General features: G+C 37.8%; 1 protein-coding gene across 1 annotated transcript in view; it reads left to right on the plus strand.

The window, feature by feature from the left end:
• LOC118735030 overlaps window positions 1-27,773 on the plus strand; it is a 327,594-nt gene that overhangs the window by 47,467 nt on the left and 252,354 nt on the right. The window contains exons 4-5 of the mRNA XM_036464622.1: window positions 18,277-18,892; window positions 18,951-19,535. Coding sequence (XP_036320515.1) covers window positions 18,277-18,892; window positions 18,951-19,535 — 1,201 coding nt within the window. The remainder of the gene's footprint in view (window positions 1-18,276; window positions 18,893-18,950; window positions 19,536-27,773) is intronic.

Genomic DNA, 27,773 nt, shown 5'->3' on the forward strand with positions numbered 1-27,773 from the left:
CCATATAACGGTAATTTCGAGAAATACAAAATCTTCGATAAATCAGTAAATATTGAAGCTAATTTATTCAAAATTGATGATTGCAACAACTCTTTACCAAGAAATACGTTTATGACAAAATTTACACACATATATGTATCTCGCTAACCGTTCTAGCAATTTGTACCAAGCTCGGTATGGTTATTGTGCTTGCCACATAAAAGCAAACCGTTGAAAATTGTTGAAATCGGACTAAAATTGAGGCCGATTTTCATATAACGGTAAATTTCAGATATGCTTGAAACTGCAATATTTCGAAATTTAAGGACGCTAATTTACTTAAAATGTATACACCCCGGCTTATCATGTAGCGGTAGCTTTCGGAAAGGTGGAAAACATATATTTAATACTTGCGCCGGGTATTTAATGTTCGGCTCCGCCCGAACTTAGACTTTCTTACTTGTTTAATAGATGGAAAAGGTTGTTGCCAAATCCTCAGTGTGGTGCTATTAATCCACACGCAATCATGAACTAGCTCCAATTGATTTTATTAAAAAATTTTAAATTATGAATATAGTAAAAACACGATGCGAAAAACCAAACGCAAAACGCAGCTGGAATACGAGAATTATTTGAAGAAAGAGTGTAGAAATGATCCAGAACTTGCAAAACATGTTTCGTTTCCACAGAAATAAAGCGAACACTATTAAATTGAAGGTACAGTCCATGTCTAAAAACGCCGGAGGAACACTGAAAGAATTCTGTGTTTTAAATTAGCATATTTTGAACAAATTCGGAATGTCTAAGGGTTAAAAGAAACCAACCTTTATATAAGGAAACAATTATATTTAGAAAGGAATTTTCTTACACTGTATACATGTCTCCGCCAGCAATTTCTGACGACACCATTTAAAAGCAGCTAAGGAGAACGACGACACTATTAGATGGCACATTCTAGACAATGTGCCAAAATGCGGGTATAAACAATTATTGATTATTTAATATCGGAACCGAGATCATGTAAGTTAATTGATTGGTTTTCACACACTTTTGAAACACAAATTATATGCTTTTTTACTGCAGACAAGTTGTTGCCAAAACACAGCAGAAATCTTCCAATAACTTGCAAATATAAAAATGTGAAATATCGTGGGCTTAAGTTCATTAATACCCTCTATCTGCAATTAGCACAAAAACTAATTTGTGATTTGGGAGACCATCTGGGTCTTATGTATTACCTGTCATCACTGATATTACTTCTGATTGCCAATTTGAAATAGTGTAAAATCTTCTGTCAAGCGTTATATAAGGTAGCATTAATATCACCGATGACAGTTAAATCTTAGGTGGATTTTTATATCAGAATATGATATATATATGTGATTTGTGAAAAGTGTGCAGATAGAGGGTATTATTGAATATAAAGCCTCGATATGTAAAATATATGTGAAATATATAAAAAAAAATTTTTCAACGTATACAAAAATAAATCTATCTGCGTTACAGCACGACGGGAGAGGGGGAAGGGGGGCGCACAAAGTTTTGAAAGTTTAGAAAATTCTGGAATTCCGCTCAAAATATTTAAAATGGGAAACTTCAAGAAATTCAAAACTATCAAAATAAATTTATATACACGATATATGTAGAAAAGACACTTTTGTCCCCTATTTCTGAAAGCCGTTGCTTATGCCAGGGTTTCAACTCTCATTCCAGCATGTTTGATATATCACATCCGCTTTTCAGTATTGAGAAAGCGGTACTCTCCTCTCTCAATAAATGAATTATTAACATAAAGACATAAAATCAGCTGATGAATTTAGTTCTGTAGCTGAACAGTTTTAGATCTCGACACTTAACAAACTCCTGTCAATCGTGACTCGGCGCAAAAATTGAAAATACTGGTTCCGTACGTCATGCGGACTGCGCCCCTCGTGCGGATGGGCGGTGATGGAGGGTAAAAACCGTTAGGATTATTATTAAAAATGCATGTGGTTGCCGTGGCAGCAAGCATACAATTTGCAAATGCAATTCCAACTGCAAATCCAAACACAGCCCTATTATAAAATTTACCATTGCAAATTTATGACAATGCTCGAGTTGTTTCTCAATGGGGTTGCCAGATTTTTTATGCGCGAAATCAGTACGTTATACTTTTTCATGCTAAAGAAATCAGTACTTCTCAGTACATTTTTATTCAAAGCAAAATTATGAATGTAAGTAACAGATAATACTTTAAAACGCCAGAGAACTTTTTTTTTACAATATTTTGGTATATAAATAAAATATAGTTCAAGAAAAATAAAAGTGTTATTCATTTTAACATGAGTGTACACATCATTACACACAGGAGCCAATAAATTATTTTATATTTATGACATTTTTTAATAGTAATAATAAGATCATTTTCATTTTCAGTGTTCTTTAAATAGTCAATGAATTCTATACATTTCATTTTAAAATTACTTTTAATGAACTTCAAATTAACTTAAGTGAACTTCAAACTTTAAAACATTTTAATTAGAATCCGATTCTTCTTTTTTCGCCAGGAAGCAAACTATACACTTAAGATCCTCTCAGTTGCTTCGTTTGAGTGTGGTGTTGAAAAAAAAAACAAAATTACATATTTTTCAAACTGTGGAAGAGTACTACTATTAATGGACTTCATCTATATTTCCTCATGGCTTTAATTATTTTTTTTTTAACTACGCAAAAACTTTGAAAGACTAAGAATTCACTAAAAAGAGTATCTAACTCTACTTCTCGTATACAAAACTCTTTTACAATATCAGTAAATTGTGAAAAAAGAGTTGTAAGTTAAAGGAAAATTTGTTGTTATTAAACTGAAAGTTATTTTTGAGATAAATAACAACACACGACAAAAAACGTCAGCCTTATTTTATTATCGCAACTGGTACGTAACGACGCGGCGATATGCCCGTAAAACGACTGATCTTTTTGTTGTATTAATTTCTTGGGCATATCAAACATTATCTGAAACATGTCAACTATAATTTAATTATTTTCTATTTACTTTTACCGTACAGTTTAAGAAAGTTCCAAAGTTATGTAAAAACCTTAAGAAAATCCTAAAGTATTTTGTTTGAATTGAAAATTCAGTACAAATCAGTACAAATTTTGAAAAATCAGGACTTTAACGTACTGATTGAAGAAATGATTAAAATCAGTGCAGGAGTTGAAAAATCAGTACTGTACTGATTAAATCAGTACGTCTGGCAACCGTGGCAATGAGTCCGCTGCATTGGTCATAAGACGAGGTTCCCCCGCCTACATATGTAATCAGGGTCACAACTAATTCGATTTAAAAAAATATAACTTTACAGATACATATTATAATATTTAAAGCGAATTTTCAAACCTTGGGCGGAACCACAAGATATCAACCAAATTGAAATTTCTTTTTGCATTTTCTGCAACTAGGGCGCTTAAAATGTCAAGAAAAGTGTTTTTATGAGGTACCCTATTGTTCAATGTCACATTTTTTGTTTCTAATTGTTTGTTTGTATCAACTTTTATTTTTGAATTTAAAATATCGATAGGCCCCTGAGGATGCTAAGGAGTTTCAGCGAAAGGTAGGGTAAAGTAGTGAAGAAAAAAAATGTTTTACTTGCACTTATCACCAATTAGGCCAAAGAAGCTCATCCAAATTAACAAAAAATACGACGAAAATTGGCCAGAAAATAAGATACTGTACTAAATGTTTTCATTTTGTAAAAAAGTTGGCATATATGAAACTATGTACTTATGTATAATTTTTTGCCCAGTATTCGTTTGCCTTAACTAAGGTCACTGAAACTATGGCTCGAATTACGTAAGCAGAGGTTGAGTTTTTCCCATGATAAAAACACTACAACATAAAATCATTGAGAGGCAGTCTGACGTTTGCCAGCAATATATTTTTAAAATTTGAACTCAAGCTCACACACACTGTTTAATTATAAGATCTACCTTCAATATTATTGATACGAGTCGATTAACAAGTAACATCACTTATAACACTCAATATTTATTTACTCTCTATTGTGCTCATTTCATACGTTGACTTATAACACTCACTTTTTGTGCTCATTTCATACGTTCATACACTGCACATGTACATATGTGTATACATATCTACATCTAGTGTTTATGCTACCGTTAAATCGGTAAAAAGGCTTGGCGTCCACGAAACCATTTGGTGACCCCGACGTGATTTAGGAATCACGGTTTTTCGTATTAACAAACAAAGCATTGCCCCATGGCGCCGTCCAAAAGAGCAGAAGAAGTCGAATCCAGGAAAAAGAAGCGCGATTCTCTCAAACAGCAGATAACAACGATTGATAACGCCCTTAACATTGAAGCACTCCAAGAGCTCGACGAAGCAGCAGTTGAAGTCCAAATAGAGCAGGTGGATCGGCTGGAAAAAAGATTTGATGGTATTCAAGCGCATTTGGAGGATGAGGACGAGCCTGAAGACGTAGTGACGATGTTTTCTGGCCATTACATCGAAGCGAAGGCGAAGTTGACGCCCCAGCTGTATATTTGCCGTGGCGCAGAATCTCATCGCTCGATCATGCGGTCAACTTCTGACGAACAGCCATCGATTATCGTCGCACCGCCAAAACAGGGGCTACCAGTTCTACATATTCCAAAATTCAGCGGTAATTATACAGAGTGGGCTGATTTTTTTTTTTTTTATGTTCAATACTGTGGTGCATCAAGACATGGATTTGACGTGGATTGAAAAATTTCAGCATCTTCGCTCCAGCCTGCGTGACGCTGTGTTGGATACAATACGTTCGTTGGAAATTTCAGAACAAAACTATGATAAGGCTATTGACTTATTGAAATCTCGGATTGATAACAAACGCTTAAATTTTCAGGCACATATAAGAGACATCGTACAATTTAAAAGGGTAGATGGTGATTCCGTGGCGAAGCTTCGCGAACTAAGCGACAACGTAAACGCCCATTTGTGCGCGCTACAAACTATGGGTACGAAAGAGCAGATTGCTGATTGTATGTTAACTCAGCTAGTATCGCAAAAATTGGACGTTGCATCTCGCACGAAAGGGGAGGAAGAATCGCCTGTAAATGAAATCCCAACTTGGAATTTGATGTCGAAATTTTTAGAAAATCGTTGCCAACGTCTGGAAAATGTAGAAAATGCGTTTAAACCAAGGTTAGCAGCCAAACAGGTAGGAAATAAGTAATTCTTAAACAACAACCGCAAAGTTTCGCTAGCCACGTCGTCAAACGGTTGCGTATTGTGCAACTCCAGTCAGCATGCAATCGCTCAATGCGAAACCTTTACTAGCCTTTCGCCTTCTATGTGATATAAAGATGCGAAGAGACAACAACTTTATCTGAATTGCCTAAGAGGAGGTCATTCTCTAAAGAACTGCAAGTCCGGCTGCTGCAAATATTGCTCATTGAAACATCATACTTTGCTACATCAAGGCACCCTTCCATCTGGGTCAGCCGCTCAGTCATCAATTTCTACTTCAGCTATAGTGAAAGACGCGCCAACTTCATTGCTTATCACGGGTAACCCGTCCGTTTCGCTTTCGGTATCAGCGTCGCCATTTTCTTACTCTGCAGGAACACTTGTAAGCTCTGGTTCCCAAACCATTGATACTGACATTGATTTCGTTCTCTTGGCAACCGCAGTCATTTATATAAAAAATCGCGCTGGATCGCTTATACCTTGTAGAGCATTGCTCGATTCTGCTTCGCAGCTTAACTTTATCACTAATCGATTAGTTAACCAACTTCAACTTAGAAAAATCAAATCGTCATTGTCCATTTCTGGCATAGGTCAAAATGGTTTTGTCGCAGATCATATCGTTGATCTGGAACCACACTCATGCATCAGTGATTATTCTTCCAAGTTGTCGGCAGTTGCTACGCACACTATTACCGACGTCCAACCAAGCCGTTCATTGAAGGGGATTGACTGGAGCATACCCTCAAACATACGCCTAGCGGATCCACTATTTTTTGAACCCCAACGCATCGACATTCTCATTGGGGCCGGTTTGTTTTTCGTCCTACTCTGCGTGGGTCAAATACGCTTGGCCAGAAATTTGACAGTTCTACAAAAGACTAAGGTAGGTTGGGTGGTGTCTGGTGGAAGCACACCAAAGGTGTCAAGGCTTTCTTGGCAGCAACTGAGGGATCAAGCGAGAGTGACTTAGATTTGGATTTGGACAATTTGGTTAAACGCTTTTTGGAAATAGAGGAGTGTAGCAGCTCAGCGCCAGCTACTACTACTGAAGAAGATATATGTGAAGAGCATTTTATAAAAATTATCAACGTCTAGAATCTGGAGCCTATTCGGTACGACTACCCAAAAGGGTAGCTGCCGACGAGATTGGAAATTCATATCAACAGGCCATTAGTCGATTTAAAACTCTAGAGCACAAGTTGCAGCGTAATCTTGAACTTAGAAAACAATATTCATCCTTCATTACAGAATTTTTCGATTTAAGGCATATGTCATCGGTGGATATTACACCCAATCAGGTACCGGTACAATTTTTGCCACATCACTGTGTATTTAAGGCCGACAGCATGACAACCAAATTGCGGGTGGTGTTTGATGGTTCTGCACCAACTACCAACGGACGTTCGTTAAATTCAATATTGACGGCAGGGACTACCATTCAACCTTCCCTTTTTGACACTCTTCTACAATTTCGTACATTCAAGATTGCTCTTACCGCAGATATATGCAAAATGTATCGCTGCGTAAGAATGTCATATCCAGATAATTATTTACAGTGCATAATATAGAGGGACACTCCTAATGAACCATTTCGTTTTTTAGACTAGATACCGTCACTTATGGTACGAAGCCTGCCTCCTTTCTATCCATTCGAGCCATGCAGCAGCTCGCCATCGATGAGGGTCATGCATATCCAATTGGAGCTGAAACTTTTTGCAAAGGTTTTTATGTAGATGACATGACTTTTGGTGCAAACTCCGTGAAAGAAGCTCTGGGAAAATTTCAATTGAGGAAATGGTGCTCAAACGACGATCGGGTTTTGGTGGATGTCGCTGATCACGACAGGCAAGACTTCCTGGTGTTTAATGATGGCACTAGTGTCACAAAGACGCTTGGGTTGGGTTGGGAGCCTAACTCAGACACCTTTATATTTTTGTGTTTGCCCTTTTTAACTCCAGGTAAGATAACTAAGCGTACAATCTTATCAACAATTGCTAGACTATACGACCCCCTGGGTTTAATCGGGCCTGTGGTGGCAAAGGCAAACATTTTCTTACAGTACCTTTGGAAGGAAAAATTGCACTGGGACGAAAGCCCTTCACAGTCTATTCAAACAGCGTAGCTGAACATTTGCAGCGAATATGAATTAGTCGCGCGATTTAGTTTTGACCGATACGTGCTAATGCCCGATGCCGATGTACAGATACCTGCCTTTTGTGATGCAAGTTTGGCCGCGTATGGTGCATGCTTATACATACATACGTGCAGAGAAAGCTGGAGTCGTTCGCACCAATATTCTTTGTTCTAAGTCGCGAGTAGCGCCACTCAAGACGCTTACAGTGCCAAAGCTTGAGCTTTGCGCTGGATTGTTGTTAGCAGAACTAGTAACCAAAGTAACAAAATTAAGTATTTTTAAGGGATAGGTATTTTGCTGGTCAGACTCGAGCATTGGTTTATCATGGCTGCGTAATGAGCTAGCTAATTTTAATATATTTGTTGTTAATCGGATTAGTATTATTCAGAAACTAACAAAGGGCATGGCATGGCGCTATATTCCGTCAGAATTGAACCCAGCGGATGTACTTTCAAAGGAAGCTAGCCCAAAGGAACTACTAAATATGCGCATTTGGAAATATGGGCCATCATTTCTTGGCAATGAGCAAAGCAAATGGCCAGCATCACCCATCCTACCAAACGACTTACCTGAATGGCGGAAAGAAGCTCATGGATTAGTAACTACGGTGGATATTTCGGTAAACTGCAAATTTATCTATTCATTTGATAAGCTACGGAGAGTATATGCTTTCATCTATCGTTTTTTACAACCAGTTAGTAAGAAAAGCTCTGGACCGTTGAGCACAATGGAACTACAACAAGGCGTTTTTCTTTTAATTCGTATGATTTAAAAATCCCACTTGCGTGAGGAATATAGATCACTAGAAGCGAAAGGAGAAATAAAACTTTCATCGCACATTCGATCCTTGAATCCTTTCATCGATGGCAATGGATTACTTCGTGTTGGTGGCCGGCTGCAACATTCATCTTTGGACTTCGCCTCCAGGCACCCAATAGTTTTACCCAAGCAACACCCCGTAACTGACTCAATTATCAATAGTTTTCAACAACAACAACCGCAATCCCTGCTTGCTACTATTCGACTTCGGTACTGGCCCATTGGCGGTCGAAAAACTGTTTCTCGCGTCATTAGTAAATGTATACGCTGCTTTCTGGCTAAGCCCAAGTTGATGGAACATTTAATGGGAAGCTTACCTTCGGAACGAGTAAGAATCAATCGAGCATTTATTACTACTGGCATAGATTTTGGCGGACCATTTTTCTATAAGTCCGAAGTTAGAAATCGGCCTCCGATCAAATGCTACATTTGCTTATTTATTTGTTTTTCGACCAAGGCCGTTCACTTAGAGCTGGTTAAAGATCTGACAACTGCTTCATTCTTAGCAGCTCTAAAACGATTTGTTTATACCCGCGGAAAACCACAAACTATATGGTCAGACAATGTCACTAAAGCGGGAATTACGAGAGCTAAAGGAATTATTTCTCAACCAAGGGCATTGGAAAGTAGTTCATGAGCAGTGCTCAAAGGTCGGCATTGAATGGAGGCTAATACCTCCTCGCTCTCCCCATTTTGGCGGTCTCTGGGAGGCTTCGATCAAAATAACTAAATATCATTTTTATCGTGTTGCAGGTTTATCAACTTTAAATTTTGAGGAACTTCGGAAGCTCGTTTTTCAAATAGCCGCAATTGTAAATTCTCGGCCTTTATGTCCCATATCAGAGAATGCTGAAGACTTGGAGGTGCTTACGCCAGCACACTTTCTAATTGGGGCACCCTTTACGTCGATTGTGGAGCCTGACATTTCTGAGCTTAATATAAGTCAACTCAATAGATGGCAGCGTGTGTGTTGTATGCAGCAGCATTTCTGGAAGAAGTGGCACACCGAGTATTTAACTCTTCTTCAGCAGCGGCAGAAGTGGCATTCGTCTTCAGCAAACTTAAGGTCTGGTGATTTGGTTCTAATTAAGGATGAGTACAGCCCTCCTCTCAAGTGGCCCCTAGCTAGAGTGATCGATAATGTTCGTGGAAAGGATGATATAGTTCGTGTTGCCGTACTTAAAACTGCAAATGGCGTATTCAAGCGAGCTGTAGCAAAGTTATGCCTTCTACCAATCGATGGCAACGTATTGAAAGCCTAAACCTTTCAACAGGCGGAGGATGTTTAATTATAAAATCTACCTTCAATATTATTGGTACGAGTCGACCAACAAGTAACATCACTAATAACACTCAATATTTATTTACTCTCTATTGTGCTCATTTCACACGTTGACTAATAACACTCAATATAGATTTACTCCTTTTTTGTGCTCATTTCATACGTTGATACCATGATACAAATATTTAAAAGTAAAACCGCTCGCTCAATTCGTCCGCCATTGGGTTTTTTGACGTTTGCTAGCATTTTGAGTTTTCTCTCTCGAAATGCTTCTAATGTCAAAGAAATTCAAAATAAACAAATGTAAATTTATGATTTGAAATATTTATTTAATCAGAAGTTTGAAAAACTTAAAAATTTCAAAACGAAAAATTAGTTGCTTTAACGGCTGCGCAAATACCGTTGTCCACTGCAAGCAGAGCAATATCAAACTTTTTAAGTTCCCGCAATTATCGTATATACGGCAAAAATGGATCGAGGTTTGTGGTGCATAGAAGTTCATTGAACATAATTGTTTACATTTATGTATTTATTTACATACGTATGTATATATGTATGTATGTATGGCATTCAAATTTGTTGTTTCGTCAAAATATATTTATTTGGTTTGAGTGAAAATGAAAACAAACAAATGAAATGACGGCGAGAGAAATTTTCAAAATGCAAGCAAACGTCAAAATTCCTAAAGCTGGCTCTCAGCGATTGTACCTTATAAATATTTGTATCATGGTTGATACCATGATAAAAACATTACAAGGTAAAATCATAGAGAGGCAGTCTGACGTTTGCCAACAATATAATTTTAAAATTCGAGCTCAGGCTCACACACACATTCTCATTTTTAATCTCAAACAACAACAATTGTGAACAATTTCATTTTTTTATTTTCAATTTTATATGATTTTAAAATGTTTGCAAACGTCAGAAAAAAATCATGGCCGACGAATTGAGAGAATGGTTTTACCTTCTAATGTTTTTATCATGGTTGATACACTGCACATGTACATATGTGTATACATATCTACGTCTATTGTTTATGCTACCGTTAAATCGGGTGATTTTACTGCACAGGCCCAAGTGTTATTTTATGATGTACACACCAGGGTTGTTGCGAATATTCGCATTCGCATTCGCAACCGCGGAGCTTCCACATTAATTTTAAAATTCGCATTCGCTTTCTCATTCGCAATAATCAATGCGGATCTTTTGCGAATGCGAATATTGAAGGAACCGAAAATAACAGTTTTTTTACCAGTTAAACTTGGTCAAATATTTTTATTCCCAATTAAAAAGTCTTTTCCGGATAATAAACAAAATGAAGGAAATGTCTAAACGAGCAAAGCAACCCATTGAAAAAAAAATTCAACAAAAAATTTTAATTAATTACCATAGAACAAACCTTGGGTCTGGTATATGAATTTCTTTAGTATTAAATGATAAAAAAATACAAATAGAGGTGGTAACCTTCTTTCGTTTCTGCTTAAAAGCTATTTCAGTCACAGAAGAAAGGATTAAAAATGAATTACAAAAACTAAACTCGAAAAATGTTGCTGACGTTACAGGCTCTCCAAATTCAGAAACAACCAAAAGAATGAGAATGAAGAATTCTTTGGAAAACAACAGTGTTTAAACAACGATCTTGCCATGATACAAGATTGTGAAGATGGAAGTCAGGAGGATACACCCGACATTTGCAGCCCGATGCAATTCTCAATAAAGAATTATTGCACCGCAATAAAAAAAATAAATACAATTGAAAGACCTCTCAACTGGTGCAGCGTCAATCAAAAAGAATTTACAATTTTGTCAAGTTTGAAGTTTTAGAAGTTTGTCACCTCGAGCGAGTAGTTATTTAGTGGCGCAGGTTTGAATTACGACCCTTTAAAAACTTTTTATTGAATACAATATTCCAATTTTTAAATTCAAATACTAAAAAAAAAAATTATTAAAAATTACTAACCTTTCCATTTTTATTTAACTAAATCACCTAATTTACTCACCTAAATTAGTTCTTAACAAGTAAAAAAGTCTAAGTTCGGGCGGAGCCGAACATTAAATACCCGGCGCAAGTATTCAATATAGTTTTTTCACCTTTCCGAAAACTACCGCTACATGGTAAGCTGTGGTCGTTTTACGTCTATTTCAAACATCTTCGATAGAACGTTCAGTTAGATATGAGATAAACTTATATAGATCTCCACGCCCATTTTCCAAAATTCCATAATAATGTTACTTCTTTTCAAGGGATTGTTGTTAGTATCAATTTTGGGAAAAACTAGCTTCCTTAAATTTCGAAATATCAAAGTTTCAAACATTTCTAAAATTTACCGTTATAAACAAGTGGGCGTAATTTTAGTCAGAGAGCAAAACTTTCAACATTTTGCCTTTATGTGGCAACCAAAATAATCATACCGAGTTTGGTACACATTGATCGAGCGGTTACCGAGATACACATATGTGGTTATAAGTGGGCGGGGTCACGACCAAGCTTTCGTATTTCTCTAAATTACCGTTGTATGGGATGTGGGCGTGGTTATTATCCGATTTTTTAAATTCTAAGCCGTTTGGTATGTTTTGTGAAGGCCAACAACTGTGCCAAGTTTGGGAGAAATTGGTGGAGCGGTTCCCAAGATATACACATGGGCGTGGCTACGCCCATTTTCCAAAAATTTATAATATTCTTATTTTTCGCCTAAAAATAAATATTAATTTTGAGTGAATAAGCTTCAGTAGTTACTAAAATATCGCAGTTTTCGTATTTCTCAAAACTACCTTTATATGGGAGGTGGACGTGGTTATCTTCCGATTTTGCCCATTTTCAATACCATCCGTCCAACGCTCAAAAGAAGAACACATACCAAGTTTCGTTAAGATATCTCAATTTGTAGTCGAGTTATTATGCGCACAGACGGACGGACAAACAGTCACCGCTTAATCGATTTCTCTTTTCATTCTGCTCATTTATGTATATATTTGTCTATATCTTTAAATATCGGGTGTTTGCAAAAAGTAAAATTTTATTGCGGATTCCGATAGAACACCTATCACGATATAATAATTGTATGGCAAAATTTTTCTTTAAAGCGACAAACCCCTAGAAATGGGCGTGGCAATTGCAGGACTAAAGTTAGCAAAACGCAGATTTTTTTTTGCGGATTTTGGCAGAATATCAATAAATATTTGTTCTACAACTTTTTCAATCTATATAGATATTCTGTAGTAGTAGGTGACTCAGCACTGTGCTGAGTTACTGTGCTGACTCTTACAACTGTGCCTCTGAAAAAATTTGTAACTCAGTAACTCAGTTTATGCGCTGACAATGTAGAGCTCAGTATGCTAAAGAGCCGATATGGTAACTCAGTTGATGTGCTGACACTGCATAGCTCGGTGCGGCTTGCATTGTTTAGAACTGTGTCGATGTGGTAACTCAATTGATGAGCTCACACATTCATACAATACGATCTTCCAAAAAGTACCATAATAGATAGCATCACTAGACTAACCATCAATTGAATATACGACCACTAAATTTAAAAAGTAGCAAGGCGAATAGCCCAGTTATGCATACTTGCACTGCTATACCATTTTTACGTAAAAATCAAAACCAAACGGAGTTCTACATGTGAAGTGCTATGCGTTGGGTAACCGCTTACATGCATAGCCCATTTAACACATTCTTATGTGACAACTCTGAAGCAAAACTAAGTAGGGAATTATTTTGCAAATGAACTCACCAGTTGAAATCAGCTTTCTAAAATTTTGCCGGCCAGCTACGAACAGAAGCTAAGGATAACCTTTTCTAAATCGATTTCAATTACTAACATCATCAATAATTTCGATGTACATACCAATTGTGCGATAGCACACTTGTGCCAGCTCACTGTGCTGACTCATTAGAATGAGTTGGAGTTACTGAGTCAGCACACCAAAATTTACAGAGTTACCCACCCTTAATATTCTGGCGAAATCCACAATAAAGTCTAAATTTTTGAACTTTGGTTTTAATATAGGCACGCCCATTTCTAGAATAGTCTTTAATTGAAAAAGTTGTGGAACAAATGTTGTTAACGAAACGATATTCTGCCGAAATTTTAAATTTACTGGTCTTCACTATGCAAATCAACTTCAAAAAGTTCAACTGTTAATAGCTAATTTAGCTTTAGGACAATATTGACCATCTTATATATAGAAGTGTTGAAAACGACGTTAAGATGAAGTCTTTACCATGGGCAGAACCCGAGATATAACGATTAGCAGAAGTACACGATTAGTCAGAATCGCGAAAAAATGCAAATTTTGACAAATCATATCTCCAAAGAGAAAAGCGAAAAAAAGACGTGAGTACTAGGTACTCATGAAATTTGATGAGTAAACATATGCGAACGGAAAAGCATAAAAGTACGTTTACATATAAACATAATCTCAATCAAAGCTCGTTAGCTGTCAAATTGGTTGTGCTTGTTATTCACACAACTCGAGGAAAAGTTAAACTTCTTCTCTGCTATATTGTGCTATTTAAATATATTTTAACTAAATATTTTATTAAAAATACCTTTACAAACCTCTTTTCCTTACTAGCGCCAATTTTTGTTTACTTTTACATTTGATATTCCTCCTCTTCTTCGCAAATGTAATCGATAAAACTAGGTTGGACACCAAAAAGTTATCGGTTTAATCTGGGATAATTTTATAATTTTAATTTTGTATGGCTTCTTCTTCTTATTTGGCACTACAACCGTTTGTCGGTTTGGGCCGAGACCAAAAAGCTTCTCCAATTGCTTCTCTCCTGCGCGAATTTGCGCCAGGTGGTTATCCCGAGCGCAGACAGGTCCTTCTGCACCTGGTCCTTCCATTTCGTTCGTGGGTAGCCTTGCTTTTGTTGTCCACCCATGGGTGCGGAGTCGAAGGATCTTTTCACCGGAGAGTCGTCATCCATGCGTACAACATGTCCAAGCCAACGCAATCGCAGTATTTTTATGCGCTTAACTATGTCCATGTCGTTAAAAAGCTCATACAGTTCGTCATTCCATCTTCTCCGATATCCGCCATCCACGAAAACAGGGCCGTAGATTTTACCCCGAAAGCCCCGAAAGCCTTCTCATCTATGTTCGACATCGTCCAAGATTCTGCGCCATATAAAAGGACGGGCATGATGAGAAATTTGTAGAGCGTGAGTTTCGTTCATCGAGAGAGGGCTCTGCTTTTCAATTGCCTACCGATCCCAAAGTAGCACCTGTTGGCAAGAGTTATTCTTCGCTTGATCTCCAGGCTGACGTTGTTGGTGGTGTTTATGCTGGATCCTAGGTAGACAAAGTCCTTCACTACTTCAAAGTTATATCTTCCAACAGTGACGTGTGTTCCGTAGCGCGTGGACTCTTTATATGTTGCCAGGAGGTACTTTGTCTTTCCCTCGTTCACCGCTAGACCAACCTCTTTAGCTTCTTTTTCTAAACTGGAAAATGCTGCGGTTACGCCCCTTTGTTTCAGACCTACGATATCGATATCATCTGCATACACCAGCAGCATCGTTCTTTTGCTATATATGGTGCTGCTGCAATTCAGATTGGCAGCGCTTATTACGTTAGTCGCACGAGAGTGAATCGCCTTGTCTAAAACCTTGTTTGGTCTCAAATGGCGCGGAGAGGTCCTTCCCAATTTGGACGTAGCTGAAGTTTGTGCTCAACGTCATTCTACATAGCCGTATTAGTTTTGCGGGGACCACAAATTTGGACATGGCGTCGTACAGGCAGCTCCTCTTCGTTCTATCAAAAGCAGCTTTAAAGTCAACAAAAAGATGGTGTGTGTCGATTTGCTAATCTAGTGTCTTCTCCAGGATTTGACGTGCTGTGAAAATCTTGCCAATGGTGGACTTACCAGGTCTGAAGCCACATTGATAAGGTCCAATCAGCTGGTTCATGAACGGCTTCAGTCTTTCACACAGTATCGTCGACAAGACCTTGTATGCAATATTAAGAAGGCTTATTCCGCGATAATTGGTGCAAACGGCGGGATCTCCCTTCTTGTGGATTGGGCAAAGTACACTGAGATTCCATTCTTCGGGCATGTATTCATCAGACCAAATCCCGCTTAAAAGCTGGTACATACGCCCCACCAACTCTTCGCCACCGGCTTTGAACAGCTCAGCCGGTATACCGTTAGCTCCGGGGGATTTGTTGTTCTTAAGTCGCTTTATTGCTGTTCTCACCTCGTCTTGGTCCGGTTGAGGGACGTGAGCTTCGTCCCTATACATTGGTTCGGGTTCTCCTTCATCAAACGCGCCATCTGTTTCGCCATTTAAAAGCAATGAAAATGGTTCCCTCCATATCTAAAGTGTACTATGGGCATCTGTTACCAGGTTTCCATCTTGTATGGCTTACCTAATCTAATTACAGATTAGGGAATTAAGCTCGAAAATATGGATAATCTGTTTATATGTAAAGCTATTCTTAGGCGATTCAGTTACATACATACACATGTAGGTTAGGTTAGAAATTAAACATTAATTTCACTTATTTTTATTCATTTTGCTGATTTAATTTGTTTTAAGCTTATAGTTTGAGCATTTCTATTTATTTATATTCCTAAATTTAGTTTTTCTTTTCGGAATATAATCTGTGGTTAATGTAAATGAGAGCGATTTTTGGAGAGTTGTATAGAGATTGAAGTTGCTTTTTTATTTGTTCCGTACGTGTTGCTGTTACTCACTTTTTACTCTCACTTCAGAGAGTGATTTTGCTGTTTGACCTTTTTCCAGGATTTTACACGAAAAGTATTGGATCAGAGCTATTATATCATCCATACAAATGTATATTATACATACATTCATCAGTTATCAACTGTCCCAGTTAAAATGACTTCAGTATTTCTTTAAATTTAAAATAGACTACCAAACCTATGCCTAAAACCATCTACGAATATCAAAACCAGTTGCACCAAATGAGTTCATACATACATATGTATGTACATGCACACATAAGTATGTATACATATGGTACACAGCCGTATGCTTGTGCGGAGTTTGCACAATCGGAAGTAATAATCAATTGTACCGCATTTCCTGTTACTATGCATATGCCTAAATGTGTGCAACCATTTAAAATAGCAAGTAAATACAGGGTGCTTCTAATGAAATTAAAAATTTTATGCCGAAATACACATGCTAAGTCCCAATTGAATGTGAAATAACACAAATTTGCTTTATTTCACTTCTCGTTGAGCAACAAGACCAACTTTTATACTTAACAATTTGAGTAATAAAGCAAACTAGTGCACATATGTAGGTAGTCAGCTAGTTATATTTGACAAAAAGTAGTACATGAACAAGTTAAATGGACGGATTTGTAAGTATACAATTTTGAAAGTGCCCGGCGTCGCGGCGGTCCGCGTTCGCGCGCCAGCCCGCGCCGCGTTCGTCGTCGCGCTCGCGTCCCCCGCCCCTCCCCCCCTTTCGCAATTATGTACTGGTGGCATTATAACCGTTTAGAAAAAGGAAAAATTATAAAATAACACCAGATCACTTCTGAAACTGCTTTTTAATGTCCAAGTAATGCGAATTATTGTGTATGGTGTAATTGCATGCTGCATCCCACCCATAGTGGAATTTACCAGGTGTCACTGCTTTATTTGAAAATTTGCCTATAAAATGTGACTATAAGGCAGCCGAATGTCAGAAAATAAAGCGAGAAAGCCGTTTTATTACTTCATCTGTTTATTGCGACATGGTTCTATGCAAACATTTTAAGGTTTTCCAGCAATGTTTTTAACAACATATTAAAAAGCATGCAGAAAAAATTCGTAAAAAAGCGCTATGTCCAATATGCGGAGCAGTTTTTTTAAGACGATGCTCTTCCTATAATTTGTTAGACTTTTCATAAGTAAAAACATTTTGTGAATATTGCCTTCTTCATATGAATTATATCACATTTTTTGTTTAATTCAAGGCCTATCAAACAGGTTTTGAGCATTTGAGCAAAAACAACATTTGCCTGTATTTTGTTGTTACTTCTGGTATCGAAGGTGCCAAAAACTGTTCTGATTTTTTTCTTCTACATCAAAGCGTGCCATGCAAAATACGAAAAAGGTAAAAAATTTAAATTGAAAAAATGAAAATTGTTGCAAATTTCTTTCTTAGTAAATTTGTTCGCTTCTCGAAGCATTGATCCACCATCCTGTGCCAGGCCCAGTAATCAGCGGTTGTGCTGCTGAGTTGGGCGAGCTTTCCAAAAGTTGCTATTTAATCGCTGGTTTTGTTTGGAAAATGGTTCACATGCAAATAGATTTTAACAATTTAGAATTGTTGTGAGAAAAAATGTAAAATATTTGACATTTTCGAGAACTAATAATTTGAAAAAAATCAAATCAGCTGCTGTACTGATATTACCTGTTCAATGTGCCTTGGTTTAGTTGTATTTTTGGAATAAACAAAGTTCTTTTTCCTTCTGTCAGTAAACTTTTTTTTTACAAATAGTATAAATAAGCAATGGGAAATAAGGCAAAATTTGTTTTATTTCCAACCTTTGTTGGAAATAAAGCAAAACTCAGATTTTGGTTTTATTTCCCATTTAAAAGTGAAATAAATCAAATTTTGCGTTATTGCCGTTTTTGTAATTTAACCCCCCCGCCCCCCCTCGAACACGTGTTAGCTTATTTCATGTATGGAACCCATAAACAAAATTTGAAGCCAATCGAATGTGTGACACCAAATTTGGTGTCCGATATGAAAAAGAATGTCTCAAATATAACTGTCCTATTTAATACGTATGTACCAAACATGATGCTTTTCTTATGAATGATAAAAAAGTTAACTTTTTTCTCACTAAAATTGGTTTTATCTTACAGATTAGCCACCTATCGCTTGTGCAGAATTGAGTGGTCAAAAGACTTCAGCTTTATCAAACTGCATAGCACCAAAAGGCGCGGTAAGTTTAACAATTTGTTAGAAGGAAATATTACACTGGAAGTACCTTTGAATACACGACATCGCGGCTGTATTAAGTATACACTCAATGAAACAAAGAAACTAGACAAAGGCAGCATCCATGTTAGTTACAATGAAAAGTTGGTGGTTCATGGAACATATCAGCGTGAAGTTCAAAATTATGATGTTTTAAAAGAAACAACCGATATTATAATAGATAACATTTTTAAGCCAATAGGAATCCATTTTGTGAATAGCTCTGATATGCGTGACATTGATAAGATTTTCAGCGTAAGACACATAGAACTTTTTGACTTACATAACTCAAAATTTATCAACTTGACATGTGAGTTATATGTCACCACATCGGAAGCTGAGAAAGAAGTCAAATTGGTGGCTATTCATCCGAATCGGACCGTTATTGTAACAACAAGTCTTAAAACGCCAAACCCTCAAACAATCAATCATCGAGGTAAATTAGAACTATCTAAAACTGCTTGGATTGAATACAACTTAGTAATTGGAAACAATAACACGGTAGAGTAAAATTTTGTATTGTTAAATTTTTTTACTATAATTCTTCTTATTATTTAAGGATAATAATGAAATTCGAAATTTTGTTGCCAACTTAACATATCCCAAGCGGAGCATATCTATGAACGGCTTTTACTTAACGACTTCCAATGCTTTTAATTCCAACGTATCGTTTGAATGGTCTGAAGGCGACAATGATAATACAAGAGCAGTGTGGACAAGTATTTTGTGCCAAACAGAAGCACTAGGGCCAGAAGACAATGACAATAAAACCATAATGTTGGTCCTAGGACATCGTCTTTTAGAAAGAGATATAAAACTAAAAGGTTCTTTCTATCGTGGCATCAAGGAGTTATTCAAGGTCAATGTACTAATAGTCTATTCTTACGAGATGGATCATTTGATTGTAATCAACGCTGTACTTAAGGATTTACGCGACGGACTTGATCTTGAAAAATACGGATTGGAATTTTTAACTTATCACAAGGCGTCCGAATTAGACGTACAATTGAATGGTTCTGCCACTGCAAGAACTTCTTATTTCAAAATACAAACCAAATCATTATACAAGAGAGATTATTTTCCAGCGAAACATGGATTATTTTTGATTTTACTAGATTCTCATAACAAGGAAATTGAATACATGGTGAGTAAATGATTTACAAACACAAAAATATATACATTAGGGATGTTGCGAATGTGGAATTTTAGACATCCGCAGATGCGAATGCGAATAATTTAGGTGGTTAAATTAGGTGATTTAGGTAAATAAAAAATGGAAAGATTAATAATTTTTAATAATCTGCGTTATCCTTAGTTTTGCCCGAAAAAAAATTCACCCGAGAATTTGTATTCCGCCCATAGTAAATATGTACATGAAAACCAAAAGTGAAAAGTGAACCGGTTCGGGGAAAATTAAACTCATGATAAGACTAAATGTTTTTTTAGTACTTGAATTTAAAAATTGGAACATTGTACTTAATAAAAACTTTTTGGAGGGTCGTAAATCAAACCTGCGCCACTATATAACTACTCGCTCGAGGCGACAAACTTGCAAAACTTCAAACTTGGCAAAATTTTAAATTCTTTTCGATTGACACTGCACCAGTTGAGAGGACTTTCAGTTATATTTATTTATTTTTTATGGGGTGCAATAACTACTTTTTGAGAATTTCATCGGCGCTGCAAATGTCGGATGTATCGTCCTGACTTTCATCTTCACAATCTAGCATCATGGCACAATCGTTGTTTAAACACCGTTTTTTTTTTCGAAAGAATTCTTCATTCTCATTCTTTTGGTTGTTTCGGAATTTGTCACGTCATCAAAGTTTTTCGATTTTAGTTTTAGTAACTCATTTTTAATGCTTTCTTCTGTGACTGGTTAGATATACGTCTGTGCACTTGCACAATATTCCAGGGACCGAAAATAACAGTTATCTTTTTCCGAGTTATATTTGGCCTAATATTTTTTATGTTGAAATAAACGTCCTATCCGGATAATAAAGAATCCGCTTATCCAAATTGAAAAAATTTGGTATCATATGAAAGAGGACTGAGATAGCTTTTAAACAGAAATAACGAATGAAGGTTACCACCTCTATATATATTTTTTTACAATTTAATACTAAAGAAATTCATGTAAATACATACCTGCCCCAATGTTTGTTCTATGATAATTAATTAACATTTTTTATTGAAATATTTTTCAATGTGTGGCTTTCCTCTTTTAGACATTTTAGTTCTAAAGCTATCTAAGTTCTCTTTCATGGCATACCAAACTTGTTTAATTTGGATAAGCGGTTTCTTTATTATCCGGAAAGTACTTTTATTTCGAAATAAAAAATAGTTGGCCAAGCTTAATTGGTAAAAAACAAAAATAACTGTAATTTTCGGTCCCTTCAATGTTCGCATTCGCAAAAGATCCGCATTGATTTTTGCGAATGCGAAAGCGAATGCGAATGTTAAAATTAATGCGGAAGCTCCGCGGTTGCGAATGCGAATATTCGCAACAACCCTGATATACATATGTACACTAGGGTGGTTAAAAAAAATGCGAAGGAAAAACAAAATTTTGGAAATTTTCCGCTGCCATATCCAGAATTACAGAAAATGAAAAAGGACGCCATTGATTTCGGTTAATATTTAATCGTTCCGCAGGGGCTTTGAAATTTTCCATGAGTTTGCATTAGGAAAATACTATCTTTCAGAGAATTGCTATAAAAACGTATAACAAGTAACTTTTGATCGAATCTTCAAAAAACCATGAAAAGCACGATGTATATTTATCATTATTTATTTATTTATTTATTTAGTCTACAGAAAAATGTTTTCTTACAGACAGTTGAGATAAAAAGATTTAGAATATTTAAGTATGTGTGATACATTACAGAGTGAAATAATTATAAATATTAACTTGTAAAGATAACAATGATATTCAATAGCAATTTGGGTAGCTGGCGAGGCCTTGTCTCCAGTCTACTTTTGTGTGCGGCGGGCGGAAAGACCTAGTTTCCGCTCCGCCCTGTTTACAGGCCGTTGATCATGGTCGGAAAGGCCGAGCTTCCGATCCATGTTCCCGTAGTCGTTACTTTGTAAGTGAGGCAGGCGGAAAGTCCTAGTTTCCGCTCCACGCTATAGACGAACTGTTGGGCGAGGTCGGAAAGGCCGAGTTTCCGATCCCTGCTCCTATTGTCCTACGCGATCGCGGAAATATACGAAGCCGTTACAATTGTACTAAGCAGTCATAGATATTGTGTAATTTTTTCGTTCACGGTTGCAGATATTAGTTTATTTAGTTAACTTGTTGAGCAATGTTTTCTTTATTACAAAAAGCGATTCAGATATGTCGATGCAATCATAATGCTTGTTAAAATCTTGGCATAAGCACCGAAAAGCATCATGCATTTCAAAGTTTGATTTACAAATTAGGAATGTATTGTACGAAAACGTTTCAAGCTCACAGTAATTGGCAGTTTAATAGCTAGTGGTCTTATTTAGTGAAGTTCAATGGTTAGAAACCGTGCTGAACTTAACAGTTTTAAAGCCACTGAGTTAACAAAATCAGCTGTCACCAAGAAAGCGACTGTCGATGATAAACAAAGGTGTGTGTAAAGCGCGAAAGAAAGCAAAATGAACAAACAAATGCGATATTCCTTACACTCTCACGCAAAAGCAACAATAATGCACCAAAACAGGCAAATATGCACGAAGGCCGACTAAATAAAACTTTTCAATCAACGCACTTTATGACTAAATCAAGTCAATTTATTGGAATTTGGCTTCAGTAAACTTTTTACGGTGTGAATAACACAAATTAGAACTGCTTAGCACTTTGTAAACGAGTTAAACTTTGGAAATTCTTTCAAGCGAAAGTTTAAGTGACCGCACAGTACGAACGTTGCCAGTTAAAAAATTACTTTTTGATGATAACCGATAACTTCATTTCTTATATACAAAAATTAGTTTTTTTATATGTTTGTAACCACATCACGCACGAACAACTGAAAAAATCCTTAAGGGTTTTTAAGAAATCAGCTTGCTTAAACTTTGTGGTTGTCGGCGAGTGCGCGATAGCAACAACAAATGCCTATTTCCTCGAATTAAATAACGAACGATGCGCGCTTTCTCGATGATACTTTACACGAGATTTATTTCTTTTCAATTTCATCTCACTTAGCTTGCGACTTAAAACTAACGGCTTAGGGTAGTTGTTAATATGTATGTACATACATAAGAAGTATATGAGTTCAACGGCTTGAAGAGATTATATATGATAATAATGTAAGTATGCATGTATAAATATATAAATAAGGTAAGTATAGAGTAAATAGGTAGTTGAATATAAATCGGGTAAGTATATGTGTAAGAGGTAAGTATGTTAGACAATAGGTTTAATTCGTAAATGAGGTAAGTATAATTAATTTAATTTCGCAATATATTTATGTTTATATAACTAATTTTTAATAATAAATTCAAAAACTAGAAAATCTGACGCAACAACGGCCACCTTAACAGGATCAGGATCCTTCAACTTTAAAGGGTAGTGCGGCGAGTTTGTGAATTGGTTACGATGTCTGCGACTCGAACTTTGCCGTCTAGCCCTGGAACGATTGCGGAGACGCGGCCGAGCACCCGCTGCTGAGGTGGCATGTTGTCCTCCTGAACCAAGACCCTGAATGCCCGTGAGGTAATTCTTGGACCACTGCCGCCAAAACTATTGCTTGAGACACCAAACAAGTTGCCATCTGTCGCAGCAATACATTGGGTCCGTTGGCACCTGCGCTGTTGGTAGCGCCCGCAGTGGACATCCAATTAGCAGATGCGCTGGTGTTAGCGTCTCACCGTCATTGGGGTCCTGGCTCATTGGTGTGAGTGTTGGTGTGAGGGTTTGGCGGACTTCACTGCCGCTTCCCACTGCCCGCCGACGTACGGCGCCCTGGGTGGTATAAAGTTGAAGCTGAATCCTTCCGTCGCCGCGCATTTCTCTACCTCTGGGTGATGGGCTAGGAACGCGTCTCTCAGTTCGCGCAGCTTGCGGTCGGCGCCGACGAAATCGGTGGCGTTGTCGCTGTATACCTTCTTCGACATTGGCGGACTTCACTTCCGCTTCCCACAACCCGCCGAAGTGCGACACCCTGGGTGGTATAAAGTCGAAGCTGAATCCTTCGGTTCCCGCGTATTTCTCTACCTCTGGGTGATGGGCTAGGAATGCGTCTCTCAGTTCGCGCAGCGTGCGGTCGGCGCCGACGAAATTGGTGGCATTGTCGCTGTATATCTTCTTCGGCATCCCTCGGCGTAAAATGAACCTTTTTAGGGCGAAAATAAAACAATTAGAAGACAAGTCTGTCACTAGCTCTAAAGGCAGTGCTTTGGAAGTGAAAGTTTTGAAATTTCTTCGCCAAATTCTGTGTGTTGAACCACCTGGACAATTTTGAGAAAACTCAAGTTTAATTCATCCGCCGTCAGTTCTTTTGTGAATTTTGATGTTGGGTTCTTTATGCGTCTGATCCACCTCAACAGATATTCTTTTTTCATATTGTTTTTCATATCGGACCTCAAATTTGGTGTCACACTTTCGATTGGCTCCAAATTTTTTTATGGGTTCTATACATGAAATAAGCTAATACGTGTTCCAGGAATATTTATTTTTCACTTTTTTCTTTGGAGATATGATCTGTCAAAGTTTGCATTTTTCCGTGGTTCTGGAAGAAAAACAAATTCCTCAAACACGTGCTAGCTTATTTCATGTATAGAACCCACAAAAAAAATTTCAAGCGAATCGGGGACACGACATATTTTTTTTAAGAAATCCGTCCGACTAAAAAAGAATGGCTCATATGCGACAATATGAAGCTACTTTTTATGAAAAGGGAACTTTTCGATAAGATCCATGATCGAGTTGCGCTTAGCAGTCTGAATAATCAAAACAGTTCCATTTTTCTTCTTCTCTAGTGCTTCGTTTTCTGGAGAAAAATGAAAGCGGGTGTTTGTGGGCCATAAAGCGGGGCCTTCTAGGAGGAACTTGGACTAGGGGACACTTCATCCGCAGGATTTTGTTTCGTTGGCACGTGTCGCCAAGTACCATTATCAGTTAACTGTTGGATTTCGGAAACTCTATTTGCAACAAAGGTCTGCAATGCAGATGGATGTTTTTTGATCCAGCGCAAAACGATTTCCGAGTCTGTCCAGAAATTTATGTTCTCAATTGGTCGCCTCAACATTGGCTCAATTTTCGACCATAGTTTGGCCAGAAGATGGGCTGCCGAGAGCTCTAAACGCGGAAGAGATTTAGCGGAGCCACTCTAGACTTTGCAGTAAGCAGCGTGCATTTTGTATCACTAGAGGATGTGGAACGTATATATACACAGCAGCCGTACGCTCTTATTGAGGCATCGACAAAGCCATAAACTTGACATCTTGCACTCGACTCAGTATTAACTTAACGAGGAATGTTTATCGACGAGAGCTGCAGTAAATTGGCTTTGAGATTTTGCCAGCTAGTATCAAGGCGCGACGGAATCGACTCATCCCAATCTAGCTTTTGGATGCAAAGCTATCGCAATAAGATTTTTGCTTTGGTCCCTAGAGGGGCAAGTAAACCAAGAGGATCGAAAAGGCGTGCCGAGATTGATAAGATGTTTCGTTTTGTGGCTCGTAGATCTTTGAAACTGTCGTCCAAGACGAATCGAAATAAATCCTCTTTCGGCGACCAATGGATTCCAAGTGTTTTTGTGGAATCTGTGTCATTGAAACTTAATGACTTTTCAGAACTCTCACTGTCGAATAATTATGGGTGATTCGAAAACCACTTCGCTAGTTTGAATCCGGCCGAGTTTAATATAGTCATTACGTCACTTGTAATAAGATCTAGAGATTCAAAATCTGCTGATCCTGTAAGCAGGTCATCTACATAGAAATCTCTTTTAATACCCTTTGAACCGAGTGGATGCTTAGTCGTATTAGCATCGCTGAGCATTTGGTAACACCGTGTAGCGAGAAATGGGGCAGGCGCAGTGCCGTATGTTACGGTGTTGAGGCGAAAAATTTGAAGTTGCTCAGAGGGATTCTGTCTCCACACTACGAGCTGAAAGTTTCTGTCTTCTTCGTGCGTGAGAATTTGACGGTACATTTTAGTAATGTCCGCCGTAAATGCAAACGAAAACGAAGAAGTGTAGAATACAACTCTTCTTGAATAGTCGGCCCAACCATCAAGATTTCATTCAACGTAATTTGAGAAGAGGTACAACTTGAGGCATCGAACACAACTCGTCATTTGGTTGTCGTACTTTCAGGCCGAAGTACGCATTGATGCGGAATGAAGTAGTGTGACTCACTCGGGATCTTATTATTTGTTGGGCTCATGTGACCCAATTCTATATATTCATTCATGAAGTCCAAAAACATTTTGCGAAGTTCTGGATCTTTCAAGGTTCTTCTCTCCAGGGCCTGAAACCGTCGAGATGCGGTTTCATAAGAATGACCGGGTATCTTACGGTCAGTTTTAAATAGCAATCTTACTTGAAGCCTTCCTGACGGCAGAACTTGAGTAGTTCTTACGAAAAATGTTTCACATTCTGTTTGTTCAGGTGTAAGTTTTCTAAAATTTGCTTCTGAAGGTAGTTCTTCTAAAGCCCAGAATCTTTGGACTACCGAATCTATTGTCGAGAATTCATCTTCAGTTTGGCATAATGTGCTACTGACTTGGGGAGGAGGACATTGGTTGGTGGTATATTTGCCAGACACAACCCAGCCCAAAAGAGTTTTCTGTAGAGTTGGGTGGTTTGGGCCAGTTCTAATCTGGCCTACAGCTAGCAGCTCGAAGAATGTTTCTGCACCCAACAACAGATCTATTTTTTGCGATTTGTGGAATTCTGGATCCATCAAATTAATATTTTTTGGTATTTTCCAGCCAGTTAATGTTTACGGTCTGGATGGATAGCTGAAATGGACCGCATAATCCATATCCATTATTCTGCCGAAAACTTATAATTATTAACCCGCGATTTCACAAACGCATTTAATTTCGTCCTTAATTTGTGATTCGCATTGCCGATGCCGATGAAGATTAGAGTTATTCCTTTACGACGAATCCGAAATTTCTGCGCCAAATCTTAGGTCATGAAGCACACCTGCGATCCAGAATCCAACAAGGCTCGTGCAGGCAGGTATTCTCCGGAGCTACTTTTTATGTTGACTGCAGCTGTAGCCAACATAACACGATCTGGCGCACTCGTTGTTTGCATGGCATGCGAGGTCGAAGGTTGAGGTGCAGTTTTGAAAGATATTGGATACTGGTGCAGCAAGGTGTGATGCGAACGATTAAAAATGACAACACCGATCTGCTCTGCACTTTAAAACCGTGTGCCCCTTTCGCAAACAGTTTATGCATAAGGGGACTGATTTCGCGAACTCAAATCTCTGCTGTGCAGAGAGAGTTTTGAAAGTAGGACACGCAGATATGTTATGGTCCTTGGACTTACAGTGTGGACACGCCCGCTGTTTTGAACTCGACGTCATTAAGGCAGACTTCGTCTTTTCCGTATTCTGGTTGAGTTTTTGCGTACTAGCGCTGGCGGATGACTTCTGTCTCGAAGTTGAGGCTTCATCGGCGGATAAATGCTGATAGCGCTTGTTTAACGATGCTTCGCAGTCTAGCCATAACGGCAACTTGTCATAATCCAGCTGTTCTTCCCATTTAGACCGAGTAATGGTGTCAACTTTCGACATTACCTGATGGATTATGATTGCGTGTTTGTGATATTTTTTTCGTCACCCAGCAGTGAGTCATAAACAGCCGACACTGTATCAATCATCGTTCGCAATGAAAGCGCAGAGGGCTTTGAGATATTTGGCAGCTCAAAAAGTTTAGAAATTGTGTCGAAAAATATTAAGCATTTGTTATCATAAACTTTTTTGACACTAGCCAAAGCCTTGGACGTCCGATATTTGGAAGGCCTTTACCGTTCCCAAATCCTCACCAGACAGACAGTTAACCAAGTGGTTAAATTTCTCAATATCTGGGATTGTAGGATCGTTGTGTACAAGGCTCTCGAACAAGCTCATGAAGTTTTTGAACTCCGAATACTGTCCTTTAAATTTTGGCAAAGAGAGAAGTTTCGGCAACCGAAGTTTTGTTTTTCGCCAAAATTTATTTAATAATGGCTTTCGTTTTTTGTGATTCACGTTGTTTTTGCAAATAAAAAATTTATTTATTAACGTTAATCTATACTTTTAATATACTCCTAAACCCGGACGATGTTAGATAGGTATTTGTGTACGTCACCAGCCCTTGACACAAAACTGGACTTTCGAAAATGCGCGGCAATTGTTGTTGCGTTCAACGGGATTAGCACATATTTCTTAATATGAAACTTTGTAGTTCCGT

This window comes from Rhagoletis pomonella, unplaced genomic scaffold, assembly GCF_013731165.1.
Source record: "Rhagoletis pomonella isolate Grant_MI unplaced genomic scaffold, Rhpom_1.0 Rhpom_scaffold_00003, whole genome shotgun sequence".
NCBI classification, from domain to species: domain Eukaryota; kingdom Metazoa; phylum Arthropoda; class Insecta; order Diptera; family Tephritidae; genus Rhagoletis; species Rhagoletis pomonella.